At 47.2% G+C, this 23,112-nt stretch overlaps 1 protein-coding gene, 1 long non-coding RNA gene and 1 other non-coding gene across 6 annotated transcripts in view; 1 reads left to right on the top strand and 2 right to left on the bottom strand.

Annotated features, from left to right (window-relative positions):
- FOXK2 (forkhead box K2) overlaps nt 1-2,173 on the bottom strand; it is a 69,457-nt gene extending 67,284 nt beyond the window's left edge. The window contains exon 1 of one of the 2 annotated variants that reach the window (XM_030843296.2): nt 1,761-2,173. In XM_030843296.2, coding sequence (XP_030699156.2) covers nt 1,761-2,173 — 413 coding nt within the window. The remainder of the gene's footprint in view (nt 1-1,760) is intronic. The other variant, XM_060290206.2, reaches the window with a different exon arrangement.
- A 10,047-nt stretch (nt 2,174-12,220) lies between these two features.
- Nucleotides 12,221-18,905, bottom strand: LOC132594125 (uncharacterized). 3 transcript variants are annotated; one of them, XR_009560315.1, is made up of 3 exons: nt 18,292-18,905; nt 16,062-18,123; nt 12,221-12,521 (listed from the first exon to the last, which is right to left on the bottom strand). It is a non-coding gene; the product is annotated as an uncharacterized lncRNA (long non-coding RNA). The 3 variants fall into 3 exon arrangements; XR_009560316.1 differs by lacking the exon at nt 12,221-12,521 and adding an exon at nt 15,297-15,446; XR_009560314.1 differs by lacking the exon at nt 12,221-12,521 and having other exon boundaries at nt 15,297-18,123; nt 18,292-18,549; nt 18,645-18,905.
- Nucleotides 18,906-21,902: 2,997 nt separating this feature from the next.
- On the top strand, nt 21,903-21,974 carry TRNAM-CAU (transfer RNA methionine (anticodon CAU)). Its single transcript has one exon. It is a non-coding gene; the product is annotated as a tRNA-Met (tRNA).
- Nucleotides 21,975-23,112: the final 1,138 nt, after the last annotated feature.

Here is a 23,112-nt window from a genome sequence, read left to right as displayed (position 1 = left end):
ACTGTACACTAGCTGGAGATGAAGGCCAGAGACCCCGCATCTACCCATCACCTTTTTTTGTTTTGTTTTGTTTTTTGTTGTTGTTGGTTTTCTTTTTTTGGTCCCTGCCACGTGGCACGTGGGATCTTAGCTCCCCAGGATGAAACCCGCACCCCCTGCATTGGAAGCGTGGAGTCTTAACCCCTGGACTACCAGGGAAGTCCCCCCATCGCCCTTCTTACTCATCTCCTCTGAAAGCCTCACTCCACTCCTCAAAAGTCTGAATTCTGCTCCCTCGCAGAAAAATCAATTTATTTCCATGTTTGGTATGTCAACGCAAATGGTTTTGGCTGAATGGTAATTACAGAATTTTCTTTAAAAACCTCAAAGTCCTCAGAGTAAAAATATAATGCCCTTTGCTGTGATGCCAAGTTATTTGTAAACAACAAACCATCAAATTAAAAAGCTGCCATCAGGTCCCTACTATCGATTTTATGCAATCTACAGTACAAATACACACAAACAGCGTTCTAGTTTGAAAAATAACCATCCCATCAAGATTTAAGGAACTAGCTGGTGCAGCTTTCCAGGCTAAACAGTAACACAGCACCCACATACAAAAGTGAAGAAATAAAGAAAAGCAAGAGCTCTTATCACCATCTCCAACAACTGAAAGCAGTCAAAAATTCCAGTTTATGGAGAAAGGTTCTACTTGGAATAATCTAGAAAGCCCTTGAGGAATAACTAGCATTTCCTAGAGAGCAAATTTGTTTTTCAAGCAGACTAAATGATAACTTCACAAAACCACAGAACCAAGCTGAACTGCTTTGTAGCAGGATTGACAGTTCCTCAAGAAGCTCACTTAATTATACTCTATAACACGTTATAAAAATTTCTAAATAATTGATTTTTTAAAAAGTATGTTGAAAGTATCTAGTTTTCCAACATTTTAAGGTTCAGAGCACAGATTTAAAAATCCATCATGCTTCAAGAGCTTTCAATTTTTAGGCTACAAAAAGCACAATGAGAAAAAGAAGTCCTTTCAGCTTAAAAAACACACGCTTGAAATAATACACTACTGAAAACGTGTAGAACAAAAAGAAAGTAACAGATAACCCAACGGCAGTTAAGAAGACACAGATTTTTGTTTTGAGCAGTTCCACCAACCAGAGTTTTACATTTCTATTCCATACTACCTACATGCTAGTTACGAAAATTATATGCGAACTCCCAGAACACACAGAGTACCCCAGAAAACCTCAGCCCACGTGGACAGCTGCCTGAGCCTCCAGCTTTGGATAGGTGAGGATGGGGGTCCCGAGCAGGAATTGTAGTCTGTGTTCCGGTCGTGGGTACGGTGGATGAGGTCGGGACATTGGGGTCATGGACTGGGATCCGGTCGGGATGATGGGATCTGAGTCTGGTTCTGGCCGTAGAAAGAACGAACCCAGATGTCGGGGATCTAGGTCCTGGTTGGGAAGATGGACAAGGGCTTGGGGTCGGAATGGGGCTCCGAGTCTGGGTCCTGACTGTGTCCTACTCGTGTATAGGTCCAGGCGGGGATCGCTGGCCGGGGACTGGGTCCTGTAGGTGGGGGCAGCAGATCCCGGGGGGTGGTCAGGACCCAAATCTGGGTCCTCCTGGTCGTGGGTGGGGGTAGGGGGGTCGTGGATCGCGAGTCGGTGGTCCGGGTCGGGGTAGAGGTCGTGGTCTGGGTTCCGGTCCCGCCGGCCAGGCCGCACCCCCGTCCGCCCGCCCCCCCCGGCCCGGGCCCCACTCACACGCGCGGCAGCTGCAGTGGCGGCGCCCCGCGCCTTTGGAACACGCCGTCCACGAACACGCCATTCTTGCCGAGGCAGCGCAGGTAGAAGTCGCCGCCCGCGTCGGGCCCGGGCTGCGCCGACGGCTCCGGGGCCGCCCCGCCATGGCCGCCGCCGCCCGGGGGCGTGAAGATCTCGAGGTGGCGCCGCGAGATGAAGCTCGAGTGGCCCATGCTCACGTCCACCGAGCCCTGCGACGAGTTGCGCCCGATGGTCACCGAGCGCTTCTTCATCAGGTACTCGAACTCGCGGCCCTCGAGGCGCGCCACGGCCCAGCCGCCCGGCGGGGATCCGCCGCCCGCGCCCCCGCCGCCCCCGGCGCCGCCGCCCGCGGGAGGCCCGCCCGCGCCCGGGAGCGCCGCGGCCGCCGCCATGGGCCTGCGAGGGCCCGGGCCGCCTTCCGCCGCCGCCACGGAGCTGAGGGCCGAGCGAGGCCGCCGGCCGGCGAGCGACGAGCGGCGGCGAGGGGCGGGACACGCGCGGCGCGCCGCGGGCCGGCGCCGGGCCCGTGACTGACGGCGGCACCCGCCTATAGCGGCGGTGCACGGCAGTGGGGCTACCAGAGGCTGGTCAATGGAGAGGCACGCCGGCCGTGCGCCCGCACGTCGGCCGCGGCGCCCGACGCAGGCGCGGCTTCTGGCGGCCTGGAAAACGCGGTACGGAGCAGGGCGGCCTTGGAGCCGCCGAGCCGACGCACGGAGCCGCGCAGAGCGGGGAACCAGGACGGGGCGGGGGCGGGGGCCGGGCCGGGGTCAAGGTCGGCGGGGGCAGGGGGCGGGGGCCCGCACACTCCGCACCGGCCCCGTGGTTTGCCGCTGCCGTCACGCGCGCATCCTCAAGCGTGGCCGGAGCCTGCCTCGTGTTACCAGCCGAAATCCACGCGTTTCCACGGTTGCAATGGCTGTGAGACCCCACCGCGAGTGTCTGCGGGCTGGCGAGGAGGGAGAGAAGAGTGGGGAGAGTCCGTGAGGAGGGTCCACGAGGCAGGGGGAGGGTCCTCCGGGAGGAGAGTGGGGAGGGCCCGCTGGGAGGGTCCAGGGGAGCGTGGGGAGGGGACGAGGGGAGGGGCGCAGGAGCGCGGGTCAGCGTCCCGACGCCGTGGGCCTGGAGTGAGCGGGAAGCTTCGAAGGCCGCAGGCAGGTCGGGCTCCGGTGGTGGCAGAGCCCGGCACTTGGTCTCTGTGTAAAAACCCATTCTAAAGAAATGGAAATTAACGTGCCCCTCTGAATGCGACATCTTCTTGTCTCATGTGCTGTAGATGTGTTTGTGGTTATAGTACAAACCCCCAGGGGTTAACACTGCTTTGAAACAAAGGCCTGGCAGAATCTCCTAGACAGAAGAAAAGTAGTTTCGTTAAATACTTATTATATGTGGGAGAGATTTTAGGTGGTGTTGAGACGAGAATTTAAGTATTGGGTTTGGCCAATGAGTTCGTTCAGGTTTTCCATACGGGAAAACCCGAACGGACTTTTTGGCCAACCCATAATAAGTGGGGAACCTTTCATTTTCAAACAAAACACAGTCGATCAAAAGAAAGAGCATCCCATCAAGTATAACTGATGTTTTCAAACCAGTTGTCAAAGTGACCAGTGTGTTGTCCCGAGGTCCTGGTGCTCTGGTGGGGGACAACCACCACTCTGCCTTGCATTCGGAAGCTTCCGTGTGATAAAGTAACTGACTGTGTTCGGAGTATGTGTTGTGTGCTGTTGAACTTATGTAAGGCTGCTCACTAGAAACGTTCACTTGCTTTTCACATTTTTTCGTCAACACACAGTGTCCACCGCATGCAGGGAACCCAGGCCTATAGGTATGAAGAGGGTGAGTCTGTCCCATTGAACTGATGTGTCTCAACAATGTCCCTCCTATGTAGACACAAGGCCCCTTGATGAAAAGATGGACAATGCCAGGCAAGTGGAAATGGTAACAACCACACGGTTCTGAGAAGGAAACAGGTCACCGACACTGGGATAGTCAGAAAAGGCTCCAGAGCAGAGGGGGCTTGTACCAGCCCTTCCATCCATTCCGAGTGCTCAGTAAGCACCCGTTGTATACCAGTCACAGGCCAGGGTTGGACAGAGAGCAGTGAGCAGACCCGGCAGCCACGTCCCATCAGCACGTGTGAAAGAAGGGGCCAAAAGGAAGCAGCATGCACGATCCATTGAGACAGAGGAAGAGCACCAGGAGATGCTCTCGGGGTTCAGCAGCATCACTGCTCTTTACATGGAGCAGCTGAAAGCGGAGATGTGGAGGAGACACACCCCACCCAAAGGGCTTACAAACCTTTGTTCTCTCATCCTGGGGTGTGTCCATGCTGGACACAGGTGCAGGAAGAGAGCGAGACCATGGGGCACCTGCCCGGTGGGGCACCTGCCTGGTGGTGCTTACGGAGGACCCACAGTGCACGTGTGAACACATATAGGCACAGCCAAGGAGCAGCACATAGAGCAGAGTGAGAGGTCTGAGAGGTGGGCAGGAGGACCAGAGGAGGAGGATACCTCTGACCTGAGGCCTGAAGGACATGAGCCAGGGCCACAGTGACCTCTGGGCAAAGAGCAAGGGCAATGGCCCAGAGGCAGGAGTACTATATGCTCCGTGTGTCAGGGACCGGGGTGGGGGGCCCTGCATGAGGGGAGAGACAGCCAGGGAGCAATTCAGAGGCTGCTGCTCCATGGGGGCCCTTAGCACCTGAGATGGGAAACCACTGGGCATTTCAAGCAGTGAGCAACATGATCCAATTTAACTTTTACAAAGATCAACCTTTCTGCTGTGTGGGACAAAACTGAAAACAGGGAGGCCCATTTGTGTCTCACAATGATTCAGGCGACAGAAAAGGGTAGTTGGACTCATGATACTCAAAGCTTTTTGCGTAAGCACCCAACAAACTATTAGTTTTGTGAAAATTTGTAAGCTTACACATTTAAGATAATAGCAAAAATTTCCACCATGTTTAAATAGTTGCAATAGATACAATTTCCCAAATATTAGAAATACTGCCTTTTAAAATAAAATCATGGGGCTTCCCTGGTGGCGCAGTGGTTAAGACTTCGCCTTCCAATGCAGGGTGTGCGGGTTTGATCTCTGGTCAGGGAGCTAAGATCCCACATGCCTCGCAGCCAAAAAACCAAAACATAAAACAGAAGCAATACTGTAACAAATTCAATAAAGACTTTAAAAAGGGTCCACATCAAAAATAAAAATTCAAGTTTTGATTAAGACTAAAGAGTTGAATTATATTGGAGATTTGTCTCCATAATGTCTAAGGCTTTTTTTCCCTGACAATTAGTCCATATATCCAGTGATGAGAATTACTAGAATGAGGCAGGGTACAGAATCGGTATTATCCCTATTTTTTTCATAAGTGTATACACATAAGTAAACAGAACTGGGGGAAGTTTTATTAAAGCAACCTAACTGTTCTTTGAACCTCTTCTGTCTGCAGGTCCTACATGAGAGCTGAACAGAGATTGCAGAGGTCCTGCAGGACTGGGAGATGTTGAAGCAAAGAGAAGAGATCTTGGTGCAGCCCAAGCAAACAGCTGGGACACCAGAAAGGCCACACGCTAGAAAACTGAATACAGCTGAAGAGAGGAAGTTTAAACTCAAAGTCACATCACTAGAAATCATCTGAATCAAAACACAGGGAAAGGGACTTCCCTGGTGGCACAGTGGTTAAGAATCTGCCTGCCAATGCAGGGGACACAGGTTTGTGCCCTGGTCTGGGAAGATCCCACATGCCACAGAGCAACTAAGCCCATGTGCCACAACTATTGAGCCTACATGCCACAACTACTGAAGCCCGCGTGCCTAGAGCCCGTGCTCCGCAACAAGAGAAGCCACCACAATGAGAAGCACATGCACCGCAATGAAGAGTAGCCCCTGCTCGCCACAACTGGAGAAAGCCCACGCACAGCAACAAAGACCCAACGCAGCCAAAAATAAATAAAGTTATTTAAAAAATGAAAATAAGGAAAAAAGATAACAGAAAAGAGTATTAGAGACCCATGACAAGATCAGAAAGGTCTAATGTACATGAAATTGGACTCTTAAAAGGAAGGAAAAAGAAATGGAACAGAAGAAAATTCTTTTTTATAAATTTATTTTTGGCTGCGTTGGGTCTTCGTTGTTGCACGCAGGCTTTCTCTAGTTGCAGCAAGTGGGGGCTACTCTTCATTGCAGTGCACAGGCTCCTCCTGCAGTGGCTTCTCTTGTTGCAAAGCATGGGCTTTCGGCGTGCAGGCTCAGTAGTTGTGGCTCGTGGGCTTAGTTGCTCCATGGCATGTGGGATCTTACTGGACCAGGGCTCGAACCCATGTTCCCTGCATTGGCAGGCGGATTCTTAACCACTGTGCCACCAGGGAAGCCCCCAGAAGAAATTTTTAAAGAGAGAATGTGTACAGATTTTACAAATTGGTGAGAATATACCAACCCACAGATCCAAAAAGGTTAGCAAAAATAATATATAAAATATATATTAGGGCTTCCCTGGTGGCACAGTGGTTGAGAGTCCGCCTGCCACCTGCTGCCTGCTGATGCAGGGGACACGGGGTCGTGCCCCGGTCCAGGAGGATCCCACATGCCGCGGAGCGGCTGGGCCCCGTGAGCCACAGCCGCTGAGCCTAAGTGTCTGGAGCCTGTGCTCCGCAACGGGAGAGGCCACAACAGTGAGAGGCCGCGTACCGCAAAAAAAATATATATATATATAAACATACATAATATATATGCCAAAAATACAATAGAGGAGATGAAACAAAATTTTTAAAGTACATGAATAATTTAGTAGAAGGCAAAAGAGAAGGAATAAAGGGCAGATGGAACAAATACACAACAGCAAGGTGGTGGCTTTAAACCCAACCATGTCAATCATTACATTAAATGTAAACGTACAGAAAACTACAATTAGAAGTCAGAGACTTTAGAATTCCCTGGCCGCCCAGTGGTTAGGACTCGGTGCTTTCACTGCTGTGGCCCCAGGTTCAGTCCCTGGTTGGGGAACTAAGATCTGGCAAGTCGAGCAATGCAGCCAAAAAAGAAAAAAGTCTGAGACTTTAGACTGAAGGGAAAAAAAAAAACCCACCTAATGTAAATGAGTTTACAAAATCCTGAGAAGATATAATAATATAACTGCCTAATGTTCAAAGCAAAAACTGACAGAACCAAAAGGAAAAATAACCCACTAATAATAGAGTTTGAGATTTTAACACGTTGCTATGTAATTAATGGAACAAGCAGGCATAAAAGTCAGTCAGGATATAGATTTAAATACTTATTAACTAACTCAGCCAGTTACACTCCATAAAAATGATTATGTACCCTGACCATCAAACCTCTGCAGTGGTCCAGCCACATTGTGTGCCAGCAGAGTAAGAAGGAAGAAGGCACTGGGGAGAAGTCTCAGATTTCCACCTGGGTCTTTCCACTAACTGATGAGTGGTGTGGTCTGGGCCCCACCGTCTTGTCCACATTCTCAGTTTCCTCACCTGCAAGGTGAGCCACAGCACGGGCTGCTCTCAGAAGCCTCTTCCAGCTGTAACCCTCCATTCTGAGGAAGCTCTAGGGGCTACCCCAGGATGCTACCCCACTTGAAAACCCTCTTTTTAGAATAAAACGAGATTCAAACAAGGCCTGACACCTCCAGTGTTTATGTTGGGGCTGTCCTGACGGAACCTGCTATCAAAATTGTCTGTGATTCAGTTAACAAACTCTTGTGCAGCGTTCTCTGCACGCCAGGTACTGCTCTAAGGACTCTAGATACAGGCTCAGGCCATCCTCATGATACACGTCTAGTTGATAGATGCTCTGACTGCCCACATATTACTCCTCGGAGGCACAGAGAGTTTGACTAACTTGCCCATGTCAGCACACCAATCTGTTCTTTATCACTTCATTGGAGAAGCAAAAACAAGGCTTCCTGTGTGCCACTCACAATAAAGAGGGTGCATATTGATGATATAATAATCATGAATTTTGATACTCTAAGAAACAAAAATTCAGATTAAACTCCAGCACTGCAACTGGTGTCATTTAACAAAATAATATGAACAACTTGTGATGAGAAGTCCTGTGATCTTGAGAATGTAACACCAGTTTTCATAACTTTTCCTAGTAAAAAACCTTCAGAAGGGGCTTCCCTGGTGGTGCAGTGGTTGAGAGTCTGCCTGCCGATGCAGGGGACACGGGTTCGTGCCCCGGTCCGGGAAGATCCCACATGCCGCGGAGCGGCTGGGCCCATGAGCCATGGCCGCTGAGCCTGTGCGTCCAGAGCCTGTGCTCCGTAATGGGAGAGGCCACAACAGTGAGAGGCCACAACAGTGAGAGGCCCGCGTACCGCAAACAAACAAACAAACAAAAAAACCTTCAGAAGTTCATGGTTAGACACCAGATGGAAGCCAGACCCAGCAGTCTGTGTTTCCTCCCTGTCCGGCTCCTGCCCAACTTTCCCCATTTCTTCCCACTGCACCCAGGTGGCATGGAGGACCCGTGCCCACCAGCCCTTCAGCTCCACCTGTGCCCAACTCTACCCCGACCACCACCTGCCCGTTGATTCCTGCATTCCACCTTTGTTCATCAGCTGCCTGCACTCAGCACTCCTCCCGCCTATCCAATTCCCTCTCCCTGCAGGAAGTATTCCAGTGCTGCAGCAACTCTGCTAGGCTCTCCAGGGCCCCGGACTTCCTAATTTGTGTGTTCTGTGACACTCAGTAACATACTGCCTACCTTGCATTGTTACTTACTTTCCATACTGTTACTTTTCACTAGTGTGTAGTGTATGTCTTGTCTCCCTGACACTATTACTGCAAACTTTGAGCTGCCACTCCCAGTGACAGGCATTCAGTGCACAGCTGCCTCAGGAAATCATGCAGCTCTAACTATCTGACTGGGCTGCCAGGTGCTGCTTTCAGCTCTGTCCTTGGCTGTGGGTACCCTAACCATTTTGACAAGATGGAAGCAGCACTTCGAATTGCATGGAAAAAAATGTACTCTACAGAGAGGAGACAAATATTCTTATTTTGGCCAAGCTTTCAGAGGAAATATAATGTATGTTCATTAAAACATGGCCCTGCTGGTAGTCAGTACTGGAAATTCAAAAGGTATTACCTTGGATAAAAGATTAATTTCACATTTCTGGTTCTCTTTACAGAAAACACAAATACCACGGAATAAATAAGTCATAGTATCATAAACTTTTTGCTACCCAGGATTCTGAGACGAATGAAATGTTCCATTTGATCACACATCCTCAGCTCTGAGGCAGGAAAATGGCTGTTCCTATGTTCCTACCTCAGCATCACAGAGCTGGCAGGTAGTAGGTATTTCATATATTTGTCAAACCACGGAGCTGAATTGAGGCCCACTTGATAAAGAAATCCAAATTTATCATATGATGATATCACTTATATGCGAAATCTAAAATATGACACAAATGAACTTATCTACAAAACAAACAGAGTCACAGACGTAGAGAACAGACTTGTTGCCAATGGGGAGGGAGGAGTGGGGAAGGAAGGGTTGGAAGTTTGAGGTCAGCAGATGCAAACTATTATATATATAATGGATAAACAACAAGGTCCTACTGTATAGCACGGGGAACTATATTCAATGTCCTGTGATAAACCATAATGGAAAAGAACAGGAAAAAGAATGTATATATGTATAACTGAATCACTTTACTGTACATCAGAAATTAACACAACATTGTAAACTATACTTCAATAAAATAAATTTTAAAAAATTTATCATATGACTGTGAAGTTTCAAATAGTTGTGATACAGTCACAACAACCTGACATCAAAACCTTACTGACGTGACTTTTCTTGACAATTCAGGAGGCATTTCACGATCTCATGGTGCCCATGATCATAATTACAAATACCGTTTTTTCACTGGCATGATATATGTGGAAAAGTACCTGCCAACGTGGAGTTCATCCTGATTGGTTTAGTTAACTATATTGGTATAGATCATTAAACAAAAGTAGTGTATTCTTGAATACTGATTTGCTAAGTTGGTTATATGGCCCAATTGATCTATAGAGTCAATATCATCCCAATCAAATCCCCAGCTAGCTTGCTTGTAGGAATTTACAAGCTGATTCTAATATTCATATGGAAGTGCAAAGGATCAAAATGATCTTGAAAAAGAAGAACTAAATTTGAAGGATTTACAGCTATATTAATACAAATTAAAATAAAGCTGTAATAACCAAGTGAATATAAGATGCCTTCTCTAATTCAGCCTTTAACAAAAAGCTAATAAAATACAGTATAGCTATAGTAATCAAATCAACATAAAACTATACTAATTAAAATTGTGTGGTACTGGTGTAAGAGTAGACAAATCAGTGGAACACAATAAAAAGTCCAGAAATAAACCTCCACATAGAGAATCAATTGATTTTCAACAGAGGTGCCGAAGTTACTCAGTAGGGAAAGGGCAGTGTGACATAATAAATATACACCTGGCCTGTGCCCCTGGCTCCTGACACAGAGCTCCTAAATCCCTTGGAATTTCCTGGGTGATAGGAGCATCTTTTGTTCTAATGAGGCAACTCTGGGTGGGCTCCTGGATGGGGGCTGGTCACCAGAAAGACCGAGCCAGGGTTAGAAGCGGAAGTTTTAGCCCCACCCCCATCCTCTGGGAGAGGGGCTGGAGATTGAGTTAATAATTAATCATGACTATATGATGAAACTTCCATAAAAGTTTCTAAACTATGGGGTTCAGAGAGCTCCCAGGTTAGTGAACACATGCATGTGCCAGGAGGGTAGTACCTCAACCCCACACAGGCAGAAGCTCCATTTAAGACCCTTCTGGAACTCTCATACATCGTTTACAGTAAGAACATACAATGATGCAGCCACTTTGAAAAATGGTCTGACAGTTCCTCAAAAGGTTAAACATAGAGCTACCACATGACCCTGCAATTCTACTTCTAGACATATACCTAAGAGAAATGAAAAAGTATGCCCATACAGAAAACTGTACATGAATGTTCATAACAGAATTATTCAAAATGGCCAAAAAGTCAAAACAACTAAAATGTCCATCAACTGAAAAATGGACAAAAAAGTGTGGTATATGGGGACTTCCCTGGTGGTGCAGTGAATAAGAATCCGCCTGCCAATGCAGGTGACACAGGTTCGAGCCCTGGTCCGGGAAGATCCCACATGCTGCGGAGCACCTAAGCCGGTGTGCCACAGCTACTGACCCTGCCCTCCAGAGCCCGAGAACCACAACCACTGAGCCTGAGCACCACAACTACTGAAGCCCACGTGCATAGAGCACGTGCTCTGCAACAAGAGAAGCCATCGCAATGAGAAGCCTGCACACCGCAACGAAGAGTAGCCCCTGCTCACCACAACTAGAGAAAGCCCCCCCAAAATTTTTTTTTAATTAAAAAAAATTTTTTTAATGTGGTGTATCTACGCAACAGGGAGGAGATATGGGGATATATGTATATGTATAGCTGATTCACTTTGTTATAAAGCAGAACTAACACACCACTGTAGAGCAATTATACTCCAATAAAGTTGTTAAAAAGAAAAAAAAATGTGGTGTATCGATACAATGCAGAATTACTTGAAACCAAAAATTTAAACAGTAATACATGCTACAACATGGATAAACTTTGAAAACATTATGCTAAGTAAAAGACACCAGTCACAAAAGACCTCATATTATATGGTTTAGGAAGTCTACTCAATAAACAATGCTGGAATAACTGGATATCTGAATAATCATAACAACCACAAATGAAAACTCTGACCCGTATCTTACACCATACAGAAAAATTAATTTGAGATGGATCATAGAGCTGTATGTAAAAGCTGAAACTATCAAGCTTCCAAAAAGAAAACATAGGAAACTATCCTTGTCTTTTGGGTCCCAGCACCCCAAACATGAAAACCATAAAAGGAAAAGAATTGTTTAAATTAGAGTTATGAAAAAATAAATAGGCAGGAGGCTTGAACAGCTACTTCACAAGAGAAGATATGTGAATGATCAATATACACATGGAGAGATGTTTGGCATCACTAGTCATCAGGGAAACGCATATTAAAACCACAAGGTACCGGAAGAATGGCTAAATTTAGTAAGACCGACCTTTCTAAGTGCAGACAATGATGTGAAGCAACAAGAACTCTCGTACGCTGTCGGTGGGAATATAAAGTTGGTACCACCACTCTGCAAGAAAGCCTGGCAGCTTTTTACATAAAGTCTTACAAACACACACACACACACACACACACACACACACACACACACACACACACACACACACACACACACACACACACACACACACACACACACACACACCCCTACCACGTATGTGTAGATGCAACCACTGCACTCCTAGGTACTTACCCAAGAGAAAAGAAAGCAGATGCCTGCAAAATTGCTTGTCCAAGAATGTTCATAGCAGCTTTATTCGTAATAACCAAAAGCTGAAACAACCGAGTGTCTTCAGCAGGCAAGTGAGAAACAGATGTACGGGATGGGTGCAGCGGGGCAGGGGCGCCTCCCCGGATTCCGGGGAGCTGGTGCGGGCTCTCCCGGGCATGCCCTTTGGTGCCTCCTCATATAAGCATTTTGTAGAAAGTGTTTTGAGTTTTCACAAAAAGGTCATTCGAATAGAGCAAAACTGGAAGTGTGGTGTCTTCAGACTTGGAGGTTCCAGGTGTAGGAATTTACAAGTTACCAGCACAGCTGTGCTAGGTTGATTCCTGCAGGGTTCAAAACAGAAATCTACACAGCACTGTAATGTACATCAGTGGCAGCCAGCTGCATATTTACTAGGACATCCACACATTAAAGAAGTGAAGAGGTCCCAAGACCTCCCTGCTGACGCAGTGGTTAAGAATCTGCCTGACAATGCAGGGGACACCCAGGAAGATCCCACATGCCTTGGGGCAACTAAGTCTGTGCTCCACAACTACTGAAGCCGCGTGCCTAGAGCCCGTGCTCCACAACCACACAAGAGAAGCCACCACAATAAGAAGACCGCGCACCGCACTGAAGAGTAGCCCCTGCTCTACGCAACTAGAGAAGAGTAGCCCCTACTCCATGCAACTAGAGAAAGCCCGTGCAGCAACGAAGACCCAACGCAGCCACAAATAAATAAATAAATAATAAATTAATTTAAAAAAAAAGAAATGAGGGCTTCCCTGTTGCGCAGTGGTTAAGAATCCGCCTGCCAATGTGGGGGACACGGGTTCGAGTCCTGCTCCGGGAAGATCCCACATGTCGTGAAGCAGCTAAGCCAGTGCGCCACAACTACTGAGCCTGTGCTCTAGAGCCTGTGAGCCACAACTACTGAGCCCATGAGCTGCGACTACTGAAGGCCACGCGACTAGAGCTGGGGATCTGCAACAAGAGAAGCCACTGCAATGAGGAGCCTGTGCGCCACAACGAAGAGTAGCCCCCACTCACCGCAACTAGAGAAAGCCTGCATATAGCAACGAAGACCCAATGCGGGCAAAAATAAATTAATTAAATTAATTAAAATAAATAAATAAAATTTAAAATTAAAGAAAGAAATGAAGGGGTGCCCAAATAAATAAGTTATATATATATATATATTTTAAAAGGAATTCCCTCGTGGTCCAGTGGGTAAGACTCCGCGCTCCCAACAGGGGGCCCAGGTTCGATCCCTGGTCCGGGAACAAGACCCCACATGCTGCAACTAAGACCTGGTGCAGCATGCATGAATGAATGAATGAATAAATAAATAAATATTTTTTAAAAAAAGGAAATGAAGGGGGTATCTGCCCAGGTGTGGTAATGGGGATGTGGTATGTGCCCCATGGTCAGGGCTGATCTATCACCTATTCACCAGGAAAGGCCCAGAACAACACTCTCCCAGCTGCTCATATGAGCTACTCCCACTTCTTAGGATTCTGCCCTTTTCCATAATAAGAAACAATAAAAAGCATGTCTCACTTTTGTCATTGCAATTTAAAATTACATTTTAATTAAGGTTGGAAAACATAATTAGGTCATTTAAAAGTTAAAAATTGGTGAAATGTTTTAAACCCTGTCTAATTTTTGGAAAAAGTGAGTTTTATAGGTGAATAATACACACATTCCTAGTTGAATTTCATTCTAAAAAAATGAGAGCTTCAGGGACTTCCCTGGTGATCCAGTGGTTAAGAATCTGCCTTCCAATGCAGGGGACGTGGGTTCGATCCTTGATCAGAGAACTAAGATCCCACATGCTACAGGACAACTAAGTCTTCACGCTGCAACAAAGATCCCACGTGCCACAACTAAGACCCAACCCAGCCAAATAAAATAAATTTTTTTTAAAAAATGAGAGCTTCAGAGATAAATCTTATAATACCAATTTTAAAAAGAAAATACTGAGAATACCCTTAAATTTGCTGATATTAACTGGACCTGAAAGTGTGTTTCTAATCCTCCTCCACCAAAACCTCTTCTCCAAAGACCTCCCTTTGGAGCTTTGGAAAGAGGGGGAGGCGTGTTCTCACTCTCTGTACACCTGGGGGCAGGAAGGGGGTCCTTGGGTGTGTCCCTACATAGTTCTTCACACGTCACAGAAGCCATTACATATGTGGCTATGTGTACAGTAAGTCCCCTAAATACGAACCTTCAAGTTGCAAACTTTCAAAGATTCCGAAGTGCATTCCACCAATGTGAGTGAAATTGCAGCTTGCTCTCCATCTCCAATTGCTGACGATCCTTCAGCTCTACCATCTCCCACCTCCTCTCCCTCCTCCAGTCAGTAACTCTTCTTGCCTGTTCACTCAATGCCAGATGCTGTGTGCCAGCTGTTCTATTTACTGTAAGATTAAAAATGTTTTATTTTTTGTTTTTTGTTTTTATGTATTACTTGTGTGAAAAGTATTATAAACCTATTACAGTACAGTACTATATAGCCAATTGTGTTAGTTGGGTGCCTAGGCTAACCTGTTGGACTTACGAACAAACTGGACTTACGAACGTGCTCTTGGAATGGAACTCATTCGTACGTAAGGAATTTACTGTACTTACCTCCTGAGTTAAGGCAATGCTCCCAGAAAGGCAGCCCTCAGAATGTGCCCTGGGGCAGGGGGGCCCTGCTCCAGCTGTCTTGTGTGCCTCTGTGCTGTAGGCCACATTTTTTTAAAAGATTTATTATTTATTTATTTATTTTTGGCTGCATCGGGTCTTAGTTGTGGCACTCAGGATCTTCGTTTAGGCATGCAGGCTCTTGGTTGTGGTGTGCGGGCTTCTCTCTAGTTGTGGTGTCCAGGTTTTTCTCTAGTTTAGTTGTGGCGCACAGGCTCCAGGGCATGTGGGCTTTGTAGCTTGTGGCACACGGGTTCTAGTTGAGGAACGACAGCTCAGTAGTTGTGGCACGTGGGCTTAGTTGCCCTGCGGCATGTGGGATCTTAGTTCTCTGACCAAGGATCGAACCCACGTCCCCTGCATTGGAAGGCAGATTCTTTACCACTGGACCACAGACCACATTTACCTAAGTTTGAGAAGAACACCAGGAATGGCCTGGGAGTGGGGGATGAAGGTGTGAGGCGTGTGCCCCTTGTAGTGACTGGTGTCCCATGGTCAGCCACATGCAGACCCATCTTCGGTTGCCCTTGGCATCGCCATCCAGCCAAGTCTCCTCCAGGTGACCTTTCTGGATCTCTGTGCTGAGGTTAGTGTCCCCCAAAGCCCACATGGAAAACATGCAAAACACAGACAGTAGGACAGACAAGAATTCAATAGCTAAAGGGTATTTCTGAATAGAGGAACTTCTATCGCCTCAACTCAGGGCCCCCAGCCCCAGCCCCACCCAACCCAGGCTGTGGCTTCTCAGAATTTGTCTGGGCATCTCTGGTCCTCCCATCTCCTGAGCTCTAAACCTCCAGCCTAACTTTGACTCATGGGCTACTCATCGCCCATTCATGCATTCACTCTTTCATTCCTTCATTCAGTAGCTTGTCCACTCATCAAACATTTCCTATTTCCAGCTTCATGCTGGGCCCAGTGCTGGATGCCCAGGCCCACGGGGAGCAAAGGGGAGCCGGGCCCTACCTTCATCGGGACAGGGAGGGGAGGCAGCCTTGATTCATCACTCCTCACCTGGACCAGCAGCCCACATTCCCTCACACATGGCCAGCCTCCTTCCCCGGGTCCCCCTCCCCTCACATGCTCACCCAGCCACCCAAATGCAAGACCCAGCTCCCATGGCACCTCCATCAGCCGCCCCTGCCACCTGCCATGCAGTGAGAACTGCTCCTCCCTCGAAGCCGCTTGGTACCCACCTGGTTCCCAGCTTGCAGTCTGGGACAGTCATTGCGTACATGTTATCCCAACAGGACTCTGAGTCTGGAATTGGATTAGGCTTGGCACTGGTCTGATGCAGAGTAAGTTTGGGAAAGTGACATAATGAGTGAATGATTATTCCAATCAGTTACTGTCCATTGGCCCATGCAAAAAACTTCTCTGAGCTTATGTGAAGCACAGAGGACCAAGATGAAAACCTTGCCTCATCCTGCTGGCCCTGGATTAGGGATGAGAAATAGAGAGGAAGCAGGCAGTCAGAACATGAGCATGGAAGCTGAGGCAACTATTTTGTAGAGAATTCTGATGGTAAACATCAAAGCTAAACATGTCAATTCAACATCGGTGCAGAGCTACATCTGTAGGAGACACTGTGCTTCATTTAGGAAATAAAAAGATGAGAAGACAGGGATCTTGCCTCTAACAAATCAAGTACCACAATTTTTAAAAGTGGGCAAAGAAGATTTCTCATGTTGGAGAGTGAGTTACAGAGAAGCAAGGAAAGGCTGGAGGAAACCACGTGGTTCTGGACTAGAGCTGGAAACGTCAGTATGAACTCATTTCAACCTTCATATGACACAGCAAAAGGGCCTGAAGAAATGTGTTTTCCTATGATAGAACTCCTTCACACAGTCACCTGTAAATCATTGTATGTGGTGTACAGTTATTTTATTTCATAGTCATGGAGCTCAGTACACATAGGGGCAATAAAAAATGCATCTGAGTTGCACTTGTACTTGCCCTAAATTCAGATTAACTTTGTATACTTTTAAAGAATTACCGATCATATCAAAATTCAAACAGAGGGAAGTAGTTTACTGGAAGGGAGGGGAAAAAAAAACAAAAGAAAAAGTCTGGTAGACACTTCAAAATATCAAAACAAATGTAACACAATGGAAACTAAAAACGGTAATGGTCAAAATCATGAAGGGAAAGAATCATGATAGCTAAGAAAATATGGGTAATGAAAATGACAACACAGAGATGAAAGGTATTATGAGAGTCAGAACACTCCTAAACAGGAAGCAAAAAACAAACAAACAAACAAAAAACAGAAGGAATAAAAAGCAGAAGGAAGATGATGGTAACAGAAAGGGAAACCACAACCAGTCCACTCAGCAGGACACACCAGGTGGCCCCACCCACTGATTTTTTACTTCATTGATTACTTCACTAAACCTGTTAGAATGAACACTAATTCCCCCAACCCTGTTTAATGAAAAATTCATTCGTTCAAAATTATGATTCCATTTACAAAGAATCAAGGTACAACGGACAAAAAAGATGTTTCTTAAAACATTTGAAAGTTACTTTTTAACAGGAAAACTGCTACAGGATGTTGACTAGCCTATTCCAAGACTAACATTGCCTTTATTTGTTTTGCTTGTGTAGTTTTCAATAAGACAGACATCACTTACATCAGACATTCACATCAGTGGATGTCTTTAGAACTGTCAAAAATCATGAAGACTGCACAAAGCACAAGAACATGTTTACTTGGGCCACACACAAATCACATAAAAACAGAGTAGGCTCCTTCTGTAAGGAGGTCGGAAACACACAGAACGTATGGGATCCAATTAGTGAAGATGAGGAAAGCAAACATGGAAAGTGTTTTCCATTTCTTCCTGGTCTGACATGAAATACACGACACAAAGCTCCTAACAAGTCACTGTGAGGCCACCACGGATTAGAGGTGGGTCCCTGCCTCCAGACATACAGGATAGGTTTGGCCAAGTCTGATGGCAACCCTAAAAGAGTATGTAACATCATCAAAAGAACGTAACTCTGGACAATCTGTTCTAAACTATTAATAATAAAAAGCAAAATTTGATTAACCCTGCTAAAGAAAAGACTGAATTATCTATTTACCATATATAAACAGTATTACCAAATCATTCCCATATGAAGGAGTAATTAAGGTCTGCATTCAAAAATTTAGAAAAAATTGAGACTTCCCTCGTGGTCCATTGGTTAAGACTCCACGCTTCCAATGCAGGGGGCTCAGGTTCCAACCCTGGTCAAGGAACTAGATCCCACATGCTGCAAATAAAAGAAAAAAAATTAGAAAAAAATATATGAGGTGTGTTAGGCAGTTAACTAGTGAAATGTTTTATTTAAAATTTTTTTAATTAATTAATTTTATTTTGGCTGTGTTGGGTCTTCATCACTGCGCGTGGGCTTTCTCTAGTTGCGGTGGGCAGAGCCTACTCTTTGTTGCGGTGCACGGGCTTCTCATTGCAGTGGCTTCTCTTGTTGTAGAGCACGGTCTCTAGGTGTTCAGGCTTCAGTAGTTGTGGTCCGCAGGCTCAGTAGTTGTGACTCACAGGCTCTAGAGCTCAGGCTCAGTAGTTGTGGTGCACAGGCTTAGTTGCTCCGCAGCATGTGGGATCTTCCCCAAGCAGGGCTCGAGCACGTGTCCCCTGCCTTGGCGGGTAGATTCTTAACCACTGCGCCACCAACGTAGTCCTAGTGAAACGTTTTAAGTGTTTAAAGTTTGTGATATTAATCAGCTGTGTATAATTTGCAGTTTGTTGTGGTTACTTATTCCTATCAACATTCACCTTCGTATCTAATTCCGCATTCTTCTTAAAAAGGGAGCTCCAAACTGCACAAGCTGGAGACCCCACCCATCCTGTGCCCTGCGTGGAGCAGGGCACCTGGGGCCCGACCGGGAGCGCGCAGCGTCTGCACGGCAGGGGCATCAATCAGCGCGGCCCCACGGAGGGGGCAGGCCCGGAGTTCGCCCTGTCCCCAGCGCGGCCACCAGGGTCCCCGACCCACGCCACTACATGCGAAACGTACGCAACCCCTACGGGTAGGCAGCAGCGCCGCCGCCCGACGCGGATTTACTGCAGGGCACGTGACTGCCCTCCCACGTGACCTCCCCCACGTGACCGCCGACGCCGTGCAGAGGGAGGAACCCAGTTCCCCCGAGACCTGGCGAGGTCCGGGCTGAGTCTGCGGCAGTGTGGCCGCCTCCTTCGGCGACGAGTGGAGCGGGTGCCACGCTTGGCGGTGGGCCTGGGGCCCCGAGTTCGACGGGGCTTCAGGCGGAAAGCGCGGCGGCCTCCTCCCGAGCAGTTAGGCACAATTGTCCGCGGGAACGGAGCGCTCCTTCGCTTTGGTCCTGCGCTTTCCCTTCTCAGCTGTGCTGAGGAAACAAATAGGCGCCGACGCGCCTTTCCAGGGCACTGCCTCTGGTGATGAGGTACTGGAAAGAGAAATCCTTTCCCACGAGCAGAGACCTGTCATTGTAAAGCCCCGTGGTTTGCTGGGAGCGGTGTTGTGAAGGGCGCGATGACAGTGGGGTTCCCGAATGGAAAGCAAATAAGTCCAGGTCCGGAATTCGGGTCTGTTCCGACGTGACCTCACCCTCGGGTGGCTGGCTGCCCGCTCTGCCCCGCAGTCAATACTGGGATTTAGGGTTGGCCACTAAAACTTGTACGTGGGAGGCAGGCAGGGCAGGCTTAGTGGGAGAGTCTCCTTCCCTGTCCCCACGGCCAGTTCGGCCCGACGGTTAAGCAAGCATCACTAGGATGGCTGAAGAAAGAGTCTGACAGTTACCTGCAGATTACCTAGGCCACCTGGTTCAGCCTTTCCCACAGTTGAGACCTTTGGAAGAGCTTTTGTGTGGAATATGAATTTCTCAAATTCTGGACCCGTTCAGAAAAGTCCATCCCCACACCTCACTGGCAAAGCTCTTTGACCCCAACCCTCCAATGTGGTTTTGTTCAGGCCCTGCCTGAGGCATTGATGAGATGTGCTGCCTGGAGAGCTTCCCCCTGTCTTCTCCCAGTGGCCACCATTTTGCCTCACAGTGTACCTATATGGCTAGATTTATCAGACTCAGACAACATCCTAGACCCGGGTGGTGGCGATTCAGGCTCACGGTACAGCCTTGTGGGTGCATTCCAGGGAGTCTTATCCCCCAAGGTAACTGCCGGTCTGTTTTGATATTCTGAGCCAGGGGCTGCCCCTTGTGCGCCTTGTGCTGGATGTGTCACTAAAGTTGCAGAAGTCCCTGCCTGGTAGCTTTGCCCAGGCCTTTGCTAAAGTTCCTCCCTCATCTTCACTCTCCCTTCAAAGCCCTTGGCAATGTGGTTGTACGTCTGGATTCTCGTTGTGTTCTGCAGTTCTGGGTGTCTTTTGCTTCCCCTCTAGATCCACCACTACCTTCCTCTTCCCTAAGACCAACAGGAAGCTGGAGGGCAAGAGAGCTGAGTGGCTGCAGCCAATGAGAGGCACTGGTAAGGAGATTAGAGGTTGGGGGAGGGGGGAGAAGGCCTGGGTATTCCTCAGTTCTTCCCTGCCTAGCTGAAGGTCCACAGCCTGCTAGGGAAGAAGGCCACAGCTCCTGTTCTTACTGGGTCCAGGAACTCCAGCTTCCAGGCTTTGGGATTCTGACGGCTCAGCACTGTGGCCAGTGTTGGACTGCATACCGTGTCTGTGGCTTCATTTAACCCTGCTTGTAGAAATAGTTCCATGCACCCCAATGTTCATTGCAGCACTGTTTACAATAGCCAAGAAATGGAAGCAACCTAAATGTCCATCAACAGATGAGTGGGTAAAGAAGATGTGGTACATATATACAATGGAATATTGCTCAGCCATTAAAAAGAATGAAATAATCTCATTTGCAGCAACATGGATGGACCCTAGAGATTGTCATACTGAGTGAAGTAAGTCAGACAGATAAAGACAAATATTGCAGAAGCTAAGAAAAATGATACAAATGAACTTATTTATAAAACAGAAACAGACTTAGAGAATGAACTGATGGTTACCAGTGGGGGAAGGGTGGTGGGGAGGGATAGTTAGGGAGTTGGGGACTGACATGTACACACTGCTATGTTTAAAACAGATAACCAACAAGGACCTACTGTATAGCACAGGGAACTCTGCTCAATATTATGTAACAACCTAAATAGGAAAAGAATTTGAAAAAAATTATAGGTACATGTATATGTATAACTGAATCACTTTGCTGTACACCTGAAACTATCACAACATTGTTAATCAACTATAGTCCAATATAAAATAAAAAGTTAAAAAAAAAAAGAGATAGTTCCATGTCCTTTGAATGTCCTGGTGTTCATAGTCTGGCCATAGAACTCCAGCAGTTTCAGTCTCTTTGTTTCTTTTTCCTGATGATTCTGTTGGCTTGAGAGAGGAGACACCCTACTATCTGCAACGGCAAGTTCCATGGACACTTTTTACATGAAAAGGTTCAGCAGAAATTCAGCGAATTTTTTCCCCCAAAGGATTTATTTCCAGAATGTTCTTGGGGGAATAGTTTCTACCTCTTTGAAATGCAAAGTTATTTTTAATTTTTTCTTCAAATTATAAAGCTGAACAGCAAGATTTCATAACACTGTAATTTTAAGCAGTTTTGTATGGAAAAAACAGCTTCCTTGGCCATGGGGAAGAAGTAGGTCAAGACAAGAAGCCGAATTAAAAGGATAGTTTATTGATAATTGGGACAAATTAGGAGTCTTTTTCAAATGATGGGGAGAAACGTTGCTTTTGTTCTTTTCCGAAATCCAACCAGCATCGCTGCAATACAGAACCTGCCACCATTGTCCAAAGACACTCTGGGCTGAAGCTTGTGTTTCTTGACTTTTTTAAAACAGCAGAAAAGGACGTGAATTCAGAGATTTCTCTGGGTAAGAAGTTGAGGGAGGGAGAGCAAAAATCCACATTATTCTTAAAAGGGCACTTGCAGGAGACTCCCTCCCCCCCGCTTTTCTTTTGTCTTCTGGGCTGTACCCCAGGGAGGCTGTAGGACTTGTTACAGGCAGGCTCAGAGGGAAGGACAGTACAGCAGAGTGGCGCAGCGGGAGCGTGCTGGGCCCATAACCCAGAGGTCGATGGATCGAAACCATCCTCTGCTATGAGCTTACACTTTTGCCTGCTATATCTGGCTTTTGGGTCCCCAGCTGTGGGGCAAGGTCCGCCTGTGGACCCTGGTGTCTAGGGGTGGCAGCTAGTTCTATGATGTAACGGTTAGCACTCTGGACTCTGAGTCCAGGGATCTGAGTTGAAATCTCAGTGGGACCTGTGGACCCTTTTTGTCCCTTCCCAGGGGCACTTAGACCAAGGGTGGCCAGCAAAGGGACACAGTGGCATATGGTTCTAAGGCGTAACGGTTAGCTCTCTGGACTTTGAATCCAGAGATTCAAGTTCAAATCTCGGTAGAACCTGCTTTGCCTGGGACCATTTTGTCTCCCTCTCTTGTGTCCCGAGCAGTGGGACACAGGGACATAGTCTGGCACAGGATAGGTGGTAACTCTGAGACCCTGGCAGTCCACCTTATCACCAATGTTCCCCTCCCTCCCACCCCAGAGGGAGCCACGTTAGGGATTTCCTGATCTCCTTGTTCTTTTTAATGTCTTTCCTCCCGTCCTGCCCCCCCAGTTTGGCTTTAAAAAAAGGAGACTAGGGGAATTCCCTGGCGGTCCAGTGGTTGGGACTCCAAGCTTTCACTGGCGAGAGCCCTGGTTTGATTCCTTGGTCAGGGAACTAGGATCCCACAAGCCGCACAGCACAGACAAAAAAATTAAAATAAAAAATAAAATTTAAAAAGGAGACCAAAGGGGCTCATACGCTAGTTCTGAGATGTCCCATCATGCACATTTAACCTCTAGAATCCCATGTCAGGACTGACAATTACTTAATCTTCTCCACTGATGAGCTTCAGTGTGGACTGTTTACTCTTCATGCAAATGCAGAAAAGGGTCCATTCAGGTACTGCCCATTGGGCCCCTGGGCGGCTACTGTCATAGGAAAGGCTCTTGAGAGTGACACTGCCCACAAGTGCACCTGCTCTTCTCATTGATACCAATACTTCATAGGTCGTGTGCCCAAGTATATGCTTTGTGTGTATGTGTATATATGTATATGTGCATGTCTGTGTACACATGTATATGTGCGTGTGCACGTACACATGCCTGTGTATATATGTATGCGCACACACGTACACACGTCAGCGTATATGTGCACACATGCACGTGTATGCGCATACACACATGC

This window comes from Globicephala melas, chromosome 20 (genome assembly GCF_963455315.2).
Source record: "Globicephala melas chromosome 20, mGloMel1.2, whole genome shotgun sequence".
Classification (NCBI taxonomy): Eukaryota; Metazoa; Chordata; class Mammalia; order Artiodactyla; family Delphinidae; genus Globicephala; species Globicephala melas.
This window is presented reverse-complemented; position numbering and strand designations above follow the sequence as displayed.